At 41.4% G+C, this 19,453-nt stretch overlaps 3 protein-coding genes across 3 annotated transcripts; 2 read left to right on the top strand and 1 right to left on the bottom strand.

Annotated features, from left to right (window-relative positions):
- Positions 1 to 3,389: 3,389 nt before the first annotated feature.
- Positions 3,390 to 4,358, bottom strand: LOC129169374 (odorant receptor 131-2-like). Its single transcript, XM_054755747.1, has one exon. It carries the CDS (start codon positions 4,356 to 4,358, stop codon positions 3,390 to 3,392), a length of 969 nt encoding a protein of 322 aa, XP_054611722.1.
- A 2,996-nt stretch (positions 4,359 to 7,354) lies between these two features.
- Positions 7,355 to 8,314, top strand: LOC129169373 (odorant receptor 131-2-like). Its single transcript, XM_054755746.1, has one exon. It carries the CDS (start codon positions 7,355 to 7,357, stop codon positions 8,312 to 8,314), a length of 960 nt encoding a protein of 319 aa, XP_054611721.1.
- Positions 8,315 to 9,017: 703 nt separating this feature from the next.
- LOC129169372 (odorant receptor 131-2-like) lies at positions 9,018 to 14,701 on the top strand. The gene is made up of 3 exons (XM_054755745.1): positions 9,018 to 9,101; positions 13,562 to 13,641; positions 13,750 to 14,701. The coding sequence occupies exons 1-3, from the start codon at positions 9,018 to 9,020 to the stop codon at positions 14,699 to 14,701; spliced, it is 1,116 nt and encodes a 371-aa protein (XP_054611720.1).
- Positions 14,702 to 19,453: the final 4,752 nt, after the last annotated feature.

Here is a 19,453-nt window from a genome sequence, read left to right as displayed (position 1 = left end):
TCTGTCATTGATGACATACAAACATTAGTCTCATGTACAAGTCTATTGTAATACATGTGGAAAAGTACAACAACTTGACTTCTAGCCTTCCATCCATTTTCTATACTGTATGTCCTCATTAGGGTCATGGGTGAGCCGGAGCCTATCCCAGATGACTTCAGGTGAGAAACAACTTGAACTGGTCGCCAACCAATTGCAGGGCACATGAGGACAAACATAGAGACAACCATTCACACTTATATTCAAATCTATGGACAAGTTAGAGTCTCACAATTGACCTAACAACCATGATTGTGGGGTGTGTGAGGAAGCCAGACAGAACATGCAAACTCCACACAGAGATGCCTCATTCTCCTGACTGTGAGGCCACCATGCAGACCCAACTTGAATTTGTTTTGTAAATATGAAACATTAAAGTATGCTACAGCATGTAAGTGTCCAGTTGGTGAGAAAATGACGTCAAGCTCCTTTTGATGAACTCTTTTACACAAAACGACTTCTTTGATTTATCTTGCTCGGTTCAACAACTTGAATTTGCTGCACATGGACAATTGTCATTTGTGCTTCAAAAAATAAGATACCAAGGGTGTGGCTTAAGGCAGGGGTCCCCACCCGCCAAGCCGTGGCCTGGTAATGGCCTGTGGGCGGGGCCGAACTGGGAAGGTGAAACCTTTCAGAATCGCAATTGTTTTTTTAAATGGTTTTGCAACAAAATCTAATTTAATGTAAATGCATATGAGTTTGGGGAATAAGGGCGTCTATTTTATTTGAAAAAGAATATACTGACATTTATTTTACTCTTACAGCACTTTTGGGTCAAAACGGGCGCTTGCGATCACTACTGGCAGTTGCAAAGCTAAATTTACAAGCATGATCACTGGGGATGCCAAACAACTTCACAGATTACAACTCAGGATTATGGGAAGACCAGAAAGACACAAATGATAACAGTAGCGACTTAAAATATGGTTTTGTCGCCCCTCCATCTTCATGAGCAAAACCACTTTAACAGATGTGTTGCTGTCAGATCTGTTGAACAAAGGATACGCCGTTAATGTGCCAGAAGAACATGTGTGTGTCCGAAAGTGAAAGAGCTTGGTATATGTACCTCACCCCAGGGTATGCCATCCACAAAAGGGGGATCTGTAGGTTATCGTCCCGTATTTAGAAACAAAAATATGCATTCCCTACTGAGCTGAAAATGGACGCACTGTGGACGCGTCCCGGATTCCTGTGAGAATCAAAAACAAGTCTGTAAAATGGGTTCCATTGACAACAGTTCTGTCACGTTTGCTTGTCGCTCTGCTGCCGCCTATCTGCTATGTGTCCACAGTGCACCTCAGCAGGCGAGGGTGGAGCCGGCTGAGCGCACCTGTGAGCAATCTTCATCAGTAATTACTGAGGACTCTTAAGCCAGGCAGCAGCTATACCCCAGTCGCCAGATTGTACTTCTTGACTCCTACACTATCTGCTTACTTTACCGCTTTGTCCAGCTCCCTGCTTACCTGTACCTGCCTGTTTAGTATTTTTGATCTACTCCTGTAAGGTTTGCCTTCAGTGTCTTTTTGTTAGTACTAGTTTTTGTCCTAACAGCCTTTAGCTGTTAGCGTTTTTTGTTATTGATACCGTTGCTGGATTTTCCTTGTTTGTACTTTGTGTTTGCTTTTGGACTCTTTTTGTATATTAAATTTTCCTTTTTGTATATTACACCTCTCTCTTGTCTGCATTGGGACCCTAAACACTCGCCGTGTTCCACGGCGACCCGTGACAAGTTCCAATCGATGCCAGAGTGTTTGATTGTTCACCTATCAAACTCATTGCTGTTCGACTTTTCCGGTATCTTTATTTATTCCCTTTGCAGCAACAGCTAGCTAGCTACAATTATCCACCTCGCTTCTGGTCTTCGGACTCCAAATGTGACTTTTTTTTTTTTTGGACTGCAGTGTCATTTTGTCTTTTTTTAAAAAAAGAAGCAACGGGGTTAGTTCAGTGTTCGTATTTGTTAACGCATGTGTATTATGTCAAGTCACACTTCTATGTTATGACGGCATGGTGTAGGGCCCCCATAGTCACACAGGGTCTGATGCTATTTTATAACTTGACTCTTGACATGAACACATCATCAGCAGTGCAATTCCAACACCATATACTGTATGTATCTTCAGCTTCATAATGAATGAAAGTGTGATTCAAATGATCTGCTATTAAAGGTAGTGTTGGGCAAATACAGTTTCAGATAGGTGGTATGTTGTGGCTTGATATAAATTTTCAGTTTATTTGGAGTTGTTAATAAATATTTATATGTATTGTATTGTATGTGTCTTTCTGGTCTTCCCATAATCCTGAGTTGTAATCTGTGAAGTTGTTTGGCATCCCCAGTGATCATGCTTGTAAATTTAGCTTTGCAACTGCCAGTAGTGATCGCGAGCGCCCGAAAGTGCTCTAAGAGTAAAATAAATGTCAGTATGTTCTTTTTCAAATAAAATAGACGCCCTTATTCGCCAAACTCATATGCATTTACATTAAATTAGATTTTGTTGCAAAACCATTTAAAAAAAACAATTGCTATTCTGAAAGGTTTCACCTTCCCAGTTCGGCCCCGCCCACAGACCATTACCATGCCACGGCTTGGTGGGTGGGGACCCCTGCCTTAAGCCACACCCTTGGTATCGTATTTTTTGAAGCACAAATGACAATTGTCCATGTGCAGAAAATTCAATTTGTTTAACCAAACAAGAAAAATCAAAGAAGTCGTTTTGTGTAAAAGAGTTCATCAAAAGGAGCTTGACGTCATTTTCTCACCAACTGGACACTTACATGCTGTAGCATACTTTAATGTTTCATATTTACAAAACAAATTCAAGTTGGGTCTGCATGGTGGCCTCACAGTCAGGAGAATGAGGCATCTCTGTGTGGAGTTTGCATGTTCTGTCTGGCTTCCTCACACACCCCACAATCATGGTTGTTAGATTAATTGGGAGACTCTAACTTGTCCATAGATTTGAATATAAGTGTGAATGGTTGTCTCTATGTTTGTCCTCATGTGCCCTGCAATTGGTTGGCGACCAGTTCAAGTTGTTTCTCGCCTGAAGTCATCTGGGATAGGCTCCGGCTCACCCATGACGCTAATGAGGACATACAGTATAGAAAATGGATGGAAGGCTAGAATTCAACTTGTTGTACTTTTCCACATGTATTACAATAGACTTGTACATGAGACTAATGTTTGTATGTCATCAATGACACACTGTAATTATAAGTGACACAGTGCACATTCAGGGGTTTCCTTGCCAAGGATGTTCAATACAAAGTGAAAGTTGCTTGTGCTGTTGACACTGATGACACTTAAGGCAGTGAAGAACATGCAGTATGTCCCAAGAAAGGTGCTCTCAGGACACAAGCACAGCTTTGACAGGAGCGACTGCCACTTTGAGTGTACAGCAGAGGTAGTACGTGAGGACGACTCTGATTGTCTGGTCTCTCAGCCCGTAGATGAGAGAACCCATACATCTGGGTATGAAGAAAAAACACACAAACATAAAGGACTGCATTCGTAAAAAGATAATTCTGGAGGTAACAGTGTACAAAAATATCAGGACAGTGGTGTAGATGTATGACAGGAGGATGAGGGCCAGCTGTACTAGGTGCAGCAGCAGCGTCCTCTGAGCTTTACGGGCTGACTCTTTGTCTCCTTGACCCCTTGATGCCGACCTTGCTGCCACCATCACACTGACGTAGCTGCAAACAATGATCAAGCCTGCCAAGGTGAATAAAAAACCTGTGTAAGCGGTTCTGTAATGATCAAACACAGGCAGGAGAATCATGTTGGTACTGGCACACAGCTCTGGCATTTGCAGACTCTCCAGCTCATCAAAAGGAAACTTTAACAGCAAAAGCACTCGGGTGAGAACGTTTAGTAAAGAAAAGATCCAAACAGCAAGCACTGCCGCCCCCGTGTTCTTGACAGTGACGATGGAGGCATGTCTGAGAGGGTGGCACACCGCCACATATCTCTCCAGCGACATCACCACCAGCAGCAGAGGAGATATATCATTGGTCAGGTGGCCGATCATGGTGAGTACGCCGCACTCAGGATACGTCATGATGATCCGATATGCATTCAGAAGGTACAACGCCTGGGTGATTGCCATTTGCAGCGTGTCCGCCAGGAGGAGGTGAAACAGCAGGATGTAGCGAGACGTCTCCTGAAACACAGGTTTACTTCTCAAAATGAACATCATCACTCCATTGATGAAGAGGAACACCAAGCAGGTGACAGAGGTAAAGCTGGACGACAAAACTCGCTCCACCAGACCCAGCCGGGTCACATTGGACTGTGTCAAACCGTGTCTTAACATAGAAGACATACAAAGACAACATGAAGCCCTAAATGTCCAAGACCAGCCGTAGACTGCTCGCTGCCTTTATACGTTTACCTGCTCCATGCTGATACGTACAAACTCCTACTCATTCCTGAGTGACGTCATGGGACTCTCATCAAGTACCCGGCAACCACGCTCCCAACAGCCCCCCCCCTGTCATCATCAGGCTGGAGGGCAGTAAGTGCCAACAGAAATGCACAGTTTTACACAAAAAGAGTTACGTTAGGTTTTAGGTGTTTATTGGCGTCAATGTGGATGACCAATTTGTTCAAATCTGTTTTAGCGAGCGCATCACCGTTACTAAAATAAACTATTATCCGCCTGCCTAGCCCCACAAACTATATCAGGATTTAGTCTTTCAAGTCTTGAAGTGGACTGGACCTAACTGGATAGTTTGGTGCAGACATGGTGTATGTTTCTTGGAACGTCTGTACAGGTCATCTCAGGCACCTACTCTTCTTAATTGGACCAATTAGGTCTGGCACGGTGGTCTAGTGGTTAGCATGTTGGCCACACAGTCAGAGTCTGGAGATCGGGAAGACCTGGGTTTGATTCTCCCCTGGGCATTTTCTGTGTGGAGTTTGCATGTTCTCCCCATGCATGCGTGGGTTTTCTCCAGGTACTCCAGTTTCCTCCCACATTCCCCAAAAAACATGCATGTTAGGTTAATTGGCGACTCTAAATTGTCCGTAGGTATGAATGTGAGTGTGAATGGTTGTTTTTCTATATGTGCCCTGCGATTGGCTGGCGACCTGTCAGCTGGGATTCAGCATGCCCCCGCGACCCTAATGAGGAGAAGCGGCATAGAAAATGGATGGATGGAGGGCTGATTAGCTCCTCAATGGCTGTCTTTAGTGATTGTCTAACTGTGAACAAACAAGAGTGCAAATGTTTTTTGTTTTTTATTGAACTTGTCATAGTGTGTCCCCACAGACACGTACCTGAGTAAACACCCACAGGCCTCATTAATCAAGCTGATATTTGGTGAAAACATGTTGAATAATTGATGTGGCTAAATGAGCCTTTCGGGGCCAAAGCCACACCGTTGTCGCATCGACACCAGAGAAAAACAAATAAAGGAGACAAAACAAACACTGAGGACAAAGTTCATTACTCAGATGACACTATAGAACTTTAGAAAAAAACTTTATCACACATGGGGGTGATTCTCCTTTAAGGGATACCAGCAAGGGTCCCATCACTTTTAGGGGCCTGACGGACAGACTTCAGTGATTTACAGCTAGAGACATATCAAAATATATTGCAAACACATTGAATAAAGAGGGGAAACATTATTGAATACCATATTTGTGTCTGTTGTGTATAAAACATGATCTGAAGTTAATTTCAGCCCATTCGGTCGTTTCTTTTCGCCAAGTTTTATATGACCAAACTCATCGCACATTTGAAGAAGAATTTTCGCAACACCACCGCTTCCTGAAACTTCCACTGCTGATGAGACATTTGCAAAAGCGTGAGAAACTCCCACGGGATGACAAGATGTCATGAGCTATAACTTGACTCTGACATGAACACATCATCAGCAGTGCAATTCCAACACCATATACTTTATGTATCTTCAGCTCACAAACTCGTGTCTAGTCCGCTCAGCATCAGAACACTTTCTCATTGTCACTAGAAGAGCGAACGATGCCTTCATGGACACTATGAACACCAAATCATTTTCATTATGCGTGTATGTGTGGTCTAAATAACCAGAAAGACAAAGAAAAACATTAAGTAGATATTGACATCACCCACTAACGTAACTCTTAGTGCTAATGTACAATTTGCTGGACTGAATTATGCTCGGAAATCCCAGAAAATACATGTACATTCGAAACATGTGAATTAATCTTAAATTACGTGGTGTCTTTAAACACAACCCCTCTTTTCTCATAATGACTCGGTGAAAGCGTGATTCAAATGATCTGCTATTAAAGGTAGTGTTAGGCAAATACAGTTTCAGATATGTGGTATGTTGTGGCTTGATATAAATTTTCAGTTTATTTGGAGTTGTTAATATATATATATATATATATATATATATATATATATGAAGGACCTTCTACGGCCCTGTCCAGCTCTCCTGGAGTAACTACGTGTCTCCCGGAATCTCCTCCATGCGTCCAGGTACCGCAGTGATGCCCTGGTCCAGATCTGGGAGGAGGTCCCCCAGGACACCATCCATAGTCTCATTAGGAGCATGCCCCGACGTTGTCAGGCATGCGTACAAGCACGTGGGGGCCACACAAACTACTGAGAATCATTTTGAGTTTCTACAATGACATTTTAGCAAAATGGACCAGTCTGCTGCATCATTTTTTTCACTTTCATTTTTGGGATGTCTTTGATTTCCCCCCTCTATAGGGCGATCATTTTCATTTCTATCAAATGATGTGGCATCATTTTGTTACTAATACATCACCCACTTATTATCAGGAAAGATATTCAAGATCATTTTCCCCCCAGTTTAGATCTGATGTGTTTTTGAAGTGTTCCTCTAATTTTTTTGAGCAGTATATATATATACACCACGTCTCCACCAGACTGTCCAATTAGGTCCAATCCACTTCGAGACTAAATCCTGATATGGGCTTGGCAGGATGATCATAGCCTCTTTTACTGAAGCTGATGTGCTCGCTAAAAAGATTTGAACAAATTGGTCATCCGAATAAACGCCAGTAAACACCGAACACGGTTTATATCTTCAGTTAACCTAACGTACATACTGTACTTGTGCGTAAAATTGTGCATTGCTGTATTACTGTTGCCACTTGCTGTCCTCCAGCCTGATGATGACAGGGGACGGCTGTGGAGGCGTGGTGACAAGGTGTCCCGATGAGTGTTACATGACGTCACACAGGGCTGAGTAGGAGTTTGGACGTATCAACATGGAGCAGATAAACGTATAAATAGAGTGCGCAGTCTACTGCTGGTCTTCTAGGGCTTCATGTTGTCGTGTTTCTTCCATGTTAAGACAAGGTTTGTTGCAGTCCAACGTGACCCGGCTGGGTCTGGTGGAGCGAGTTTTGTCGTCCAGCTTTACCTCTGTTGCCTGCTTGGTGTTCCTCTTCATCAATGGAGTGATGATGTTCACCTTGAGAAGTAAACCTGTGTTTCGGGAGACGTCTCGCTACATCCTGCTGTTTCACCTCCTCCTGGCAGACACGCTGCAGATGACAATCAGCCAGACGTTGTACCTCATGTACGCGTTTCGGATCATCATCACATACCCCCAGTGTGGCGTGCTTGTCATGCTGGCTAACCTGACCAATGATATCTCTCCTCTGGTGCTGGTGGTGATGTCGCTGGAGAGATATGTGGCTGTGTGCCACCCTCTCAGACACGCCTCCATCATCACTGTCAGGAACACGGGGGCGGCAGTGCTCGCTGTTTGGATCTTTTCTTTGCTACAGGTTCTCACTGTGGTGCTCATATTGTTAAACTTTCCCTTTGATGAGCTGGAGAGTTTGCAAATGCCCGAGCAGTGCGGCAGCGCCAGCATGATTCTCCTGCCCGTGTCTGATCATTACAGAACAGCCTACACAATTTTTCTGTTCACCCTGGCGAGCTTGGTCATTGTTTGCAGCTACATCGGTGTGATGGTGGCAGCCAGGTCAGCGTCTACAGACAAGGAGTCAGCCCATAAAGCTCAGAAGACACTGCTCCTGCACCTGTTACAGCTGGGCCTCACTGTCTTGTCAGCCCTCTACAACACTACCTTAATGTTTTTTGCCAGAGTTACTTCCTGGGTTACCTTTATACGAATGCAGTCCTTTATGTTTGTGTGTTTTTTCTTCATGCCCAGATGTATGGGTTCTCTCATCTACGGGCTGAGAGATCAGACGATCAGAGCCGTCCTGAAATACTATTTTTGCTGTACAATCAAAGTGTCAGTCGCACCTGTCAAAGCTGTGCTTGTGTCGTGAGAGCACCTTTCTTAAGACATACTGCATGTTCTTTATTGCCATTTACTGCCACACGCTATGACAGACAGTAGCTGTGTCCAATTTAAGGGTCTGCAGCCGACGAAGGCCAGTAGTCTACCCAGCCGCCGAAAGCGACGTTCAGCGTTTCCTCCTCCAGCCGCGACAAGCATTGCGAATTTAAACAGTCTAGCCTTCCTCACACCTTGTGGTTGTGTCATGTGTTCTCATGTTTACCCTGACATTATGACGGGATGATATCTGCCATCCCCATCCAACAAAAGGAGGGAAAAACTAACAAAAGTGAGGGGGAACAAACTAAATGTGACATTATACTGTTGCAAAATTATTTTTTCAATTTAGGTTTTACCAGAGAAATAAGAGGCTCTCTGTCGGGAGATTCATCTCCTCACTCAGAGGTAAACCTGATATTTTAAAAAACAGTAATATTAACAGCTAATTTATTTTTGCTTTGCTTTTTCGCTATTTCCTTCATTTGTATGGCGCTCTGATCAGCAATGACACATTATTTTTTTAAATGTGTTTATACATGGATATGAGCATTTGATGCATCATTTGAATACCTAGGCTATACTTGCATGCTATTTCTACATTTTAATATATTTATTTCATCACATATATGACTTTATGTCATAAAACAACGCAGCATCCTGCATAGTACCGATACAGGGCAGGTGAAATAATGATGTCAGAGATGATGGTGCAGGACGCCAAAAGAGGAGAAGGTTTGGAGGCCATCACTGTGGTCCCATGGTGGCACCACATGCCTGTCTGTCTCGGAGGTCCATTCTGATCATGATTATCTTTAGTAGTTTAAAGGTATCTCATTCTATGTGTGTGCTTTAAAAAGCTAAGAGTGGACTTATTTTGTGCTTAGGTGATTGAGAAAGATTATTTTCTTTTCAAATAGTTATAGTGACATGGCAGTGTAGCGCATCCTTGCAAACCCACTTGATGGACGATGTTGTAGAGAGTGGAAACACGCATCAGTCCAGATGATAGCCCAGTGGCAGACATAAGACATCTTTGTTGGTGGAATCCACCATTCAGTCAGATTCCGCTAATATTTATTTGGAATTCACGTTTAATAATTGTCATTTTGTCTTTTAATGCTCAAACTGTATTTTCATTCGTGTCTAAAATGTAGCAATCATTTGCTAAGCCTGTTATAAATGGTTGTGCTTTGCACTGTACTTGTAAATATGAAGCGGAATAAATCAATTGCAAGGAAGAATATCCTCTATATTCTTGTATCTTTGCAATTAAGACAGCGGATGAATATCACAAGAGCAGTGATTTCAAAACAGTATTTATTCATTTACATGTTAAAAATTATTATATGAACCTGTACGTACTCTAGTTCTGTTTTTTTTTTATTGTACATGCAAGTGTTTGTGAGCCCATGCATTTCCTCCAAAACTGCTCTAAAGAGAGAAGCAATTGTAAATGTACACCCAAGCAGGGGCATATTTAATCATTTGGGGGCCCAAGGCACCCCCAGCCATTGGGGCCCTCCATATCCTTCTACTGCACTGGCAAAAGCTTTTTTTTATGATTTTAATTTCCGTTTTTATAAAAGGTGAGTATGTAATTTCGGCCACTTTTTTCCTGCTTTTGAAATCTGCTAGTTATCTGTCAGTTTAAGATGCTAGTCATGTTTGTTTAGGGCCCCCCTTCCCACCCCAAAAAAAACAAATTATTCTAACTATGACTGTTTATCATCTACGAACAAGTGTAAATATGGGAAAATTATCCTATTTACTGAGCCAGATAAAGTCCTTAATATCCTCCTGGGGGATTATTATTACCTAAGCCGAATAAGACAAGGCTTCCATAATGTAAGAAATCTGCTCAGTATAATTCATTAAAGACAGGCAAGACTCAGCAGTTCTGGCTTTAGATGCTGAAAAGGCCTTCGACAGGGTGGAATGATCATACCTTTTCCAAGAGTTAGAAAGATTTGGATGTGGCCGTTCATTTATGAAATAGGTCCAATTTATGTATAACAATGCAACAGCAAAAATCATGTCCAACCAAAACGTTTCAACATTCATAAAAACTGAAAAAGGCTGTCGCCACGGATGTCCTCTCTCTCCATTACTGTTTGACAAGGCAGTTGAGCCCCTCACAATTGCAGTACATCTGAACGTACAACTGAAAGGACCTGAGGTGGGACCAAGGGAATACAGGATTGCTTTATACGCAGATGATATTGTCTTAATGATATCCAATATGGAATGAATGAATTCCGGCTTTGCTTCAACTAATAACAATTTCTGGTAACAAGGTAAATAGTAAATCTTCCATTTTGTTACTCAATCAAAATGAACCAAAGAACCCACACCGTACAGTAATTTAATTGAATATAGTAAAAAAAAAATTATATTTAAGGATTCAAACCCCACCCAAACTCTGTCAGGTTGCCAATGTTAATTCCTCTCCTCTCATGAAAGAAATCAATGAGTGAATTGATAAAAGTGGAGGTCTTCATCAACATCAGCAAATGGGAGAATTAATGTACTGTATGAACGTGCTGCCGAAGCTGCTTCATATTTTTCAGAACGTACCTCTGCCACCTCCATCAGACTTATTCTCTGAATTGAAAAAAAGAGTTTGTAAGATTTATATGGAATAACAGTAAGCCAAGGCTCGGGTCACATGACCTCAGACTAGCCCTTCCATTATATCTTGATACAAAGAAAAGGTTATTAAAGCAAACAAAAAATCTGATTGTGATTGTGATAAGAAAGTGGTGTCACATAAAAGAACATTTAAATGAACCAAAAATACTATCTTGGTTTAGCCCGGTGTGGGCTAACCAACTATTTGTACCCGGAAGAGCAGATGCTTCATTCAAATTATGGCATTCTAGGGGACTCAAGACAATTAACAATTTATACTTGCCTGACTCAGATACTATGTTATCCTTTGAACATCCATCCATTCATTTTCTATACCTCATTAGGGTCGCGAGGGCATGGTGGAGCTGACTCCGGGTGACAGGCGGGGTACACCCGGACTGGTCGCCAGCCAATCGCACATATAGACAAACAACCATTCACACTCACATTCATACCTATGGACAATTTAGAGTCGCCAATTAACCTAACATGCATGTTTTTGGAATGTGGGAGGAAAAAAGGAGTACCCGGAGAAAACCCACGCACGCACAGGGAGAACATGCAAACTCCAGGAAAAAATCAGGAAGGGGCAATCACTTTTTCAAACCATTGTATGTATATCCAACTCACAAACACGTTTCTAGTCCCTTCGTCACCGCAACAACACTTTCTCATCGTCACTAGTTGACTGCAAGATGCATTCGCCGACACTCTGAACGTCACAACGTCTTCATTATGAATGCATGTGTGGTCTAAATAAACAAAAATACAAATGAAAACAATACGTGGATGTTCTTATCACTGACTTTGCAACTCAATGTGAAAGTACAATTTGCTGCTTTTATGTAAAAAGCCCAGAAAATATACTCAAAACGTGAATTCAACTTAAACGACGCAACCCCTCATTGCTCATAATAACACGGTTAAAGTGCGATTCAAATGTTCTGCTACCATTAAAGAAACAAGTATTAGGTCAATAGATTTTCAGACGTGTGATATCTTTTAGCTTGATTGACATATTGAGTTATTTTGGAGCTTTAAATACATACAAATATACATAACCTGTCCTGTCATTTATCTTTCTTTCAATGAAATACAGTAAAAATGGACATATTTCATACAAAGTTGCAAATGGTGATTAATCACGATTAATTTGTTTGAAAACTGTGATTAATCTGCTTTAAAATGTTGCCCCCCAATATGAACTCTGGAAGCGCTGCTTTAATGACTTCCTCTAAGTCAGGTGGCTGCAACCAGCAATGCATGTTTCAAATAAACTGAAGTTATTACCATTTCCATTCAAGATACCCGCAAAGCCATTAATGCAGTTGGCCTCAACATGCATCTTGGGAAGACTGATTATTCAACAAATTATTCAACAAAGTGCCCAATTGTTGTTGATAACAAAGTCACTGAAGAAGCCAAAAATAACATTTATCTTGGCAAAGCCGTTGGAAAGATGGTGATCTACCAGAGATAAAAAAAAGAATTAGTCTTAGTTGGGCAGCCTTCGGACAATTTCATCTTTTTTGTTTGGCAGCAAGTTGATGACTGTTTGACCTATGATGTGAAACAGAATGTGTGAAATTAAGAACATCCCTACATTCAATGACAAGTTTGAATAAAGTGTCATGTCATTCATGAATACTGCCCTGATGACATCAGTGTTTGTTTTTCTCTGGTATCCATGTGATAACCGTGTTGCTTTGTCCCCTAAAGGCTCATTTAGCCACCTGAATTAGTCAACATGTTTTCTTCAGATATTGGCTTGATTAATGAGGCCTGTAGGTATTGGCTCACGTGCGTGTCCCTGGGGACACACCATGACAGGTTGAATAAGACAAAACAAAAGTGCTCAATCACAAAAGATGGCCATTGAGGAGCCAACTAGCCAGACCTACTGTAATTGGTACATCTAAGAAGAGTAAGAGCCTGAGATGACCTACAAATATTCCATGCATTATACACCACGTCTCCACCAAGCGCTTCACTTCAAGACTTGAAAGACTAAATCCTGATATGGCCTGGGCAGGATGTCAATCGCTTCTTTTACTGAAGGTGGTGTGCTTACTGAAAGAAATTTGAGCAAATTGGTCATCCAAATTGACGCTGATAAACACTGAAGTCGATTTATGTGTGACGCTACGCAGGACAGGAGCGTGTACTTCCTGTCCTGCGCCATTATTCTGGCAAGCGGTGCTTCCGGCGTGGTGGAAGGGACTGCCGCTCCACGCCTGGTGGCCGCAGTCAATATGCGGTCAATATTCATCAGTGACAGTTAAAAGACCATGGTTCATTGTTGTTGTCATTTTCATTATTGTTGATGAACCATGTTGCCTTACCAGTGCTGTCACCTAGACTTACTTGTTTGTATTACTTTTGTATCATTTTTCCCACACAGCTTTTCCTCTGTCACTTTTGGTTTTGTTATTGTTGTCTTGTGCAATAAAATTACTTTTATTTTTGCACTTCGCCGCCTCCTCTCAGCATACCGAGGGTCAAGTCTTCGACAGCAGCAACCTCATCATGACATTATGTCTTCAGTCAACCTAACATATGGGTTTTTGTGTGAAATTGTGCATTTATGTTGCCACTTGCTGTCCTTCAGCCTGATGATGATGGAAGGGCTGTTGGGGGCGTGGTCGCAGGGAGGGATGATGAGCGTCACATGACATCACTCAGGGCTGAGTAGGAGTTTGGACATATCAACATGGAGCAAGTAAACGTATAAATAGAGTGCACAGTCTACTGCTGGTCTTTTAGGGCTTCATGTTGTCGTGTTTCTTCCATGTTAAGACAAGGTTTGTTGCAGTCCAACGTGACCCGGCTGGGTCTGGTGGAGCGAGTGTTGTCGTCCAGCTTTACCTCTGTTGCCTGCTTGGTGTTCCTCTTCATCAATGGAGTGATGATGTTCACCTTGAGAAGTAAACCTGTGTTTCGGGAGACGTCTCGCTACATCCTGCTGTTTCACCTCCTCCTGGCAGACACGCTGCAGATGACAATCACCCAGGCATTGTACCTTATGCACGCATATCGGATCATCATCACGTACCCTCAATGTGGCGTGCTTGTCATGCTGGCTAACCTGACCAATGATATCTCTCCTCTGGTGCTGGTGGTGATGTCGCTGGAGAGATATGTGGCTGTGTGCCACCCTCTCAGACACGCCTCCATCATCACTGTCAGGAACACGGGGGCGGCAGTGCTCGCTGTTTGGATCTTTTCTTTGCTTCAGGTTCTCACTGTGGTGCTCATATTGTTAAACTTTCCCTTTGATGAGCTGGAGAGTTTGCAAATGCCCGAGCAGTGCGGCAGCGCCAGCATGATTCTCCTGCCCGTGTCTGATCATTACAGAACAGCCTACACAATTTTTCTGTTCACCCTGGCGAGCTTGGTCATTGTTTGCAGCTACATCGGTGTGATGGTGGCAGCCAGGTCAGCGTCTACAGACAAGGAGTCAGCCCATAAAGCTCAGAAGACACTGCTCCTGCACCTGTTACAGCTGGGCCTCACTGTCTTGTCAGCCCTCTACAACACTACCTTAATGTTTTTTGCCAGAGTTACTTCCTGGGTTACCTTTATACGAATGCAGTCCTTTATGTTTGTGTGTTTTTTCTTCATGCCCAGATGTATGGGTTCTCTCATCTACGGGCTGAGAGATCAGACGATTAGCGCCACCCTCACATACTATTTCTGCTGTCCACTCAAAGTGGCAGCCACTCCTGTCAAAGTTGTGCTTGTGTCTTGAGAGCACCTTTCTTGAGAGATATTGCATGTTCTTTGCTGCCTTCAAATGTCCACATTCTAGGACAGAGTGTCAACAGCACCAGGGAACTTACTTTCACTTGATATGCAAAACCTTTGGCAAAGAAACACCCACATGTGCATTGTGTCACTTTTAACTACATTCACTTATCAATGGCATCCAAGCATTATCCTCATGTAAAATCTATTGTGATACCTGTGGAAAAGTACAACTTGAAATCCATTCATTCATTTTATTTCTATGCCGCTTACCCTTATTAGGGTCGATGGGGTATACTGGAGCCTATCCCAGCTCACTTCGGGCGAGAGGTGGCGTACACCCTGGACTCGTCGCCAGCCAAACGCAGGGCACAAATAGACGAACAATTATTCACACTCACATTCGCAACAATAGACAATTTGGAGTTGCCAATTAACCTAACATGCATGTTTTTGGAATGTTGGAGGAAAACGCAGTACCAAGAGAAAAAACACACACGCATGGGGAGAACATGCAAACCCCACACAGAGATGCCCAAACGGAGAGTTGAACCCAGATTGACAACTTGAAATCATTTTGTAAATATGTAACACTGACTTGAGAAAGAAAATGTCACAAAACTGTTAACCTGTTACATTTTCAGTCAGAGTTGTCTTTATTGCATGCTAGATTAATGACATTTTCGTTCAAAGTGGTTGGTCCTCATGTGTTTGAAATTGCCAGTCAATAAATGGCTAATGGACTTAAACAACTAACGGAAGTATAAATGTAAACTCAATAGGTAATATTATAAAATAATGATACAGTACATCATATCAGTAAAACAGAACACATTAGCAGATGTAGACGTTCTTGATGGGTTGTCCCCTTGAAGTGAGCGAGATGGCTTTTTGCCTCGTCTGTATTTCTGCTAAAGCTGCACGTGATTGGTCAAAATGTGTGATTCCATATATGTCGACACTGAGCAGAAGAAATAGGGATAGGTTAAATACTCCGCACAGCATGAGAACAGAAAAAGGAGGGAGGGGGACGAGAGAGTGAAAAAGTGGTACATAATTAGACACCACACGCCGGAAAGGTGAGGAAAATGAGACACAGGAAACAAACTCTGGGACACTTTGTTTATCTGAAAGTTGGTTTTTGCTAAATACAGCCAAAAACTGCTCCCTGGATGGTGCTTTGTCTTTTCATTTTGCATACTTTAATGTATATTTGGTTGTGTAATGTTTTGTTAACGTTTTGTTGTTTCACTGCAAATGTACAAATAATACATACACAATCAGACTTGACCTTTTTGTCACTGAGATGGGTCTTTGCTTTTATGTTTTATTGTTTTTATTTTAATAGTTTTTGTAGCAATGTGGTACATGTTCAGCATATAAATAATAAAAATTTTAAACATCCGCATGCTAGCGACGTATAATAAGAGTCACTAATAAAATAACCTCCCAATATATTACATATATGAAGTATGGCTATTGACCATTTATGTTAGGCTCATGGAAAACCCCTAGCACTGTGCCTAAAATGGAACTTTATGAACACCTTATGTATTTTTGTTGATCCATCCATCCATCCATCCGTTTTCTATGCCGCTTCTCCTCTTTAGGGTCGCGGGGGCATGCTGGTCGCCAGCCAATCGCAGGGCACACATAGACAAACAACCATTCACACTCACATTCATCTATACTTTACTTTGTGGCGCATGTTGGACATAATTCACCCATCGGAACTTTATGTGAGTTGCAGTTTCACCTGGGCCCTTATGGTTGAGGGACCCTTGTTTTTCTGCTTGAGACATGTGCATTTTGCTCTGTCAGGTTGTAAGCTCGAGAGGAGCAGGGAAATAAATGTTCGCAGTTGCTGTTCCAATAACTCCGCCTGCGACTCCTTCTTCCTGGCACCACAACTTATTATAAATATACCTCTTCTTTCTATTCCTTTGCCATTTATTTTGATATTCGTACTTCTTGTACGTTTATTGTATTATGTTATATGTTTGGATTGTATTATTGCTACTTAAATAAAAGCAAAAAAGATCCGACACGTCTATTGGACGTACAGTGCCAGCTATTACGTCACCGCGCACAGTTGAAAATGCGTCATGACGTATATTGTTGGACAGGTGGAGAACATGACTATGGGAAGTGTGCTAGCGATGCTAAACTAAGATGTTGCAATTGTGGAGGAGAACATAGTGCCGCATATGGCGGCTGTGAAGTGCAAAGACATGCCAAAGAAGTGCAAAAATACAAAAGAGAAAATAAGGTATCATATGCTGAAGCAGTAAAGAATATAGGTATGTGTGTAATTAAGCAAAATAAACCAGTAGAGAATCAGGAAACTCATATAGACCAGACAGGACAAGTAGTAGGGCTTCCTCAGAGAACAGACCATAGAAGATCTCAATCAGAATGGAATGCTCCTCAACAGAAATGTAATCATAAGTGTGCAATTGAAGAAGACACATTAGTAGTAAATAAAAAGAACTTTGTAGCTTTTATATGTAAAGTCATCAATGTGGCCACGAGGCAGGAAAGGAAAAGTGACAGGATCAAAACGGTTGTGGAAGCGGCAGAACAATATTTAAACATCAAAGACGTGAAAGCAGAAGAAATACATAGTATGTTGACTATACATAATGATGCAGGACCTCAGAACGGTAATTAAAATCACAATGGTACTCCACATCCTACAATGGAATGCAAGAAGTTTAATAGCAAATGGACAAGAACTTAAGAAATATATAACAGAAAGTAGCAAAAGACCTGATATTATATGTGTGCAAGAAACGTGGCTTAGACCACAGCTGGATTATGTGTTGAATGGCTATGAATCAGTGCGATTCGATCGAAAAGAAAACCAAGGGGGAGGGTGTGCAACATTTGTGAGGGATGGAATAATATATAATAGAATAACAACAGCAAATGAAATAGAATGTGTGATTGTTGAAATACATCAAGCAAATACAAATATAATCATTATTAATATATATAACCCCTGTAAACTACTAGATGTTGAAACAATGGAGAAGATAATAAGGAGGCATGGTGGTAGAGAGATCTGGTGTGGGGACTTTAATGCACATAATAGTTTATGGGGAAGTAAGCAAACAGATCACAATGGAATAGTAGTAGAAGAACTCATGGATATCAGACAGTTAGTATGCTTAAACAAGGGAAATGGAACAAGAATAGATATACGGTCAAATACAATGTCATGCATTGATTTAACTCTGGTCTCACATAGCTTGGCAAGTTCCTGTGAATGGTATGTAAATGAAACCACAAGTATAGGAAGTGACCATTTTCCGATAAGTTGTACAATAAACGCAGAAGTAGATATCAAAGAAAGACACAGACATAAAAAGTGGTGCTTTTCAAAAGCGGATTGGAGAAAATTCAGGGAGGAATGTAGTAAAGCAGCAAATTCAATATCAATGGAAGGTGGCATAGAGGAATGCACAGTTAAGATCACAAATAAGATAATAGAGGCAGCAATGAAAAGTATACCGTGTAAGTCAATTGGAGGGGAAAGGAAAATGGTTCCATGGTGGAATGAAAAGTGCACAACAGCTGTAAAAGAAAGAAATTGCGCATTAAGAAGGTTAAGGAAGAACCTCAGCCAAGAAAATGTAATAAATTATCAGAGGAAAAAAGCTATAGCCCGAAGAGTAATTAAAAACAGTAAACAAAACGCATGGAGGGATTATTGCTCTGCCATAGGAAGGGAAATTAAGATAGGAGATGTATGGTCAATGTTAAAGAAGATGAGTGGGAAAAACGTGTTTACTAAAATACCTATATTAGAAGATAAGGGAACAATGTATGTGACTGATAAAGAAAAAGCAAATGTGCTGGGGAAAAAGTTTGCAGGGGTGCACAGTGGAGACCATCTGGATGAAAATCATAGACGAGGGAAGGAGAGGATGATAAAAAAGAATAGGGATGTGTTACTAAAACAGGATAGTGAGGAGAGTGTGATGGATGTTGAAATTAATATCAATGAATTGCTAATAGTATTAAATAAAAGTAAAGATACTGCAACAGGAGAAGACCAGTTGAGTTATATTATGTTCCAGAACCTACCAGAAAATATGTTGGGAAAAATATTAGATTTATTTAACAAAATATGGGAAGAAGGGATAATACCAAAGCAATGGAAAAGTGCATTAATTTTACCATTTAATAAACCCGGTAAGGATCCAAAACACCCTGTGAATTATCGACCTATTGCTCTTACATCACATCTATGCAAATGGATGGAGAAAGTTCTAGTCAGAAGACTTAACTATTTCCTTGAAAGTCGAGAGTTACTTACAACTTATCAGTGTGGGTTTAGAAAAGGACGATCAACAATGGATGCTGTAGTTAGAGTAAGTAATGAAATAGAGAAAACCTTTAAAATGAAAGAGTTGATGAATATTGTATTCTTTGATATTGAAAAGGCTTATGATTCCATGTGGCGGGAGGGTTTATTGATTAAGATGAATAGGATGGGAATTAGAGGTAGGTTCTATAACTGGGTCCTTGATTTCATATCGGACAGAAAGTTCAAAGTTAAAGTAGGATCAGAGATGTCAGAAGAATACAGTATAGCAAATGGTATACCACAGGGGAGTGTAATTAGCCCAGTTTTGTTTAACATAATGATAAATGATATATTCATGAATCTGGATAGAAGGATTGGGTCGGCCCTATATGCAGATGATGGAGTGATTTGGGCAAGGGGACGAGATTCTATAAATGTGACAAG

The sequence above is a fragment of the Dunckerocampus dactyliophorus genome, chromosome 16, assembly GCF_027744805.1.
Source record: "Dunckerocampus dactyliophorus isolate RoL2022-P2 chromosome 16, RoL_Ddac_1.1, whole genome shotgun sequence".
Taxonomy (NCBI): domain Eukaryota; kingdom Metazoa; phylum Chordata; class Actinopteri; order Syngnathiformes; family Syngnathidae; genus Dunckerocampus; species Dunckerocampus dactyliophorus.
The sequence above is the reverse complement of the archived record's forward strand: the minus strand, read 5'-3'. Positions and strand labels throughout refer to the sequence as shown.

Excerpts from the sequence above, each read along its gene's own strand:
- LOC129169374 (XM_054755747.1), bottom strand. The coding sequence starts at position 4,358 with ATGTTAAGACACGGTTTGACACAGTCCAATGTGACCCGGCTGGGTCTG.
- LOC129169373 (XM_054755746.1), top strand. The coding sequence starts at position 7,355 with ATGTTAAGACAAGGTTTGTTGCAGTCCAACGTGACCCGGCTGGGTCTG.
- LOC129169372 (XM_054755745.1), top strand. The coding sequence starts at position 9,018 with ATGTCAGAGATGATGGTGCAGGACGCCAAAAGAGGAGAAGGTTTGGAG. Across the intron at positions 9,102-13,561 it reads CATGGTGGCACCACATGCCT|CCTGATGATGATGGAAGGGC; the intron begins GTCTGTCTCGGA and ends GCTGTCCTTCAG. Across the intron at positions 13,642-13,749 it reads ATGACATCACTCAGGGCTGA|ACAAGGTTTGTTGCAGTCCA; the intron begins GTAGGAGTTTGG and ends TTCCATGTTAAG.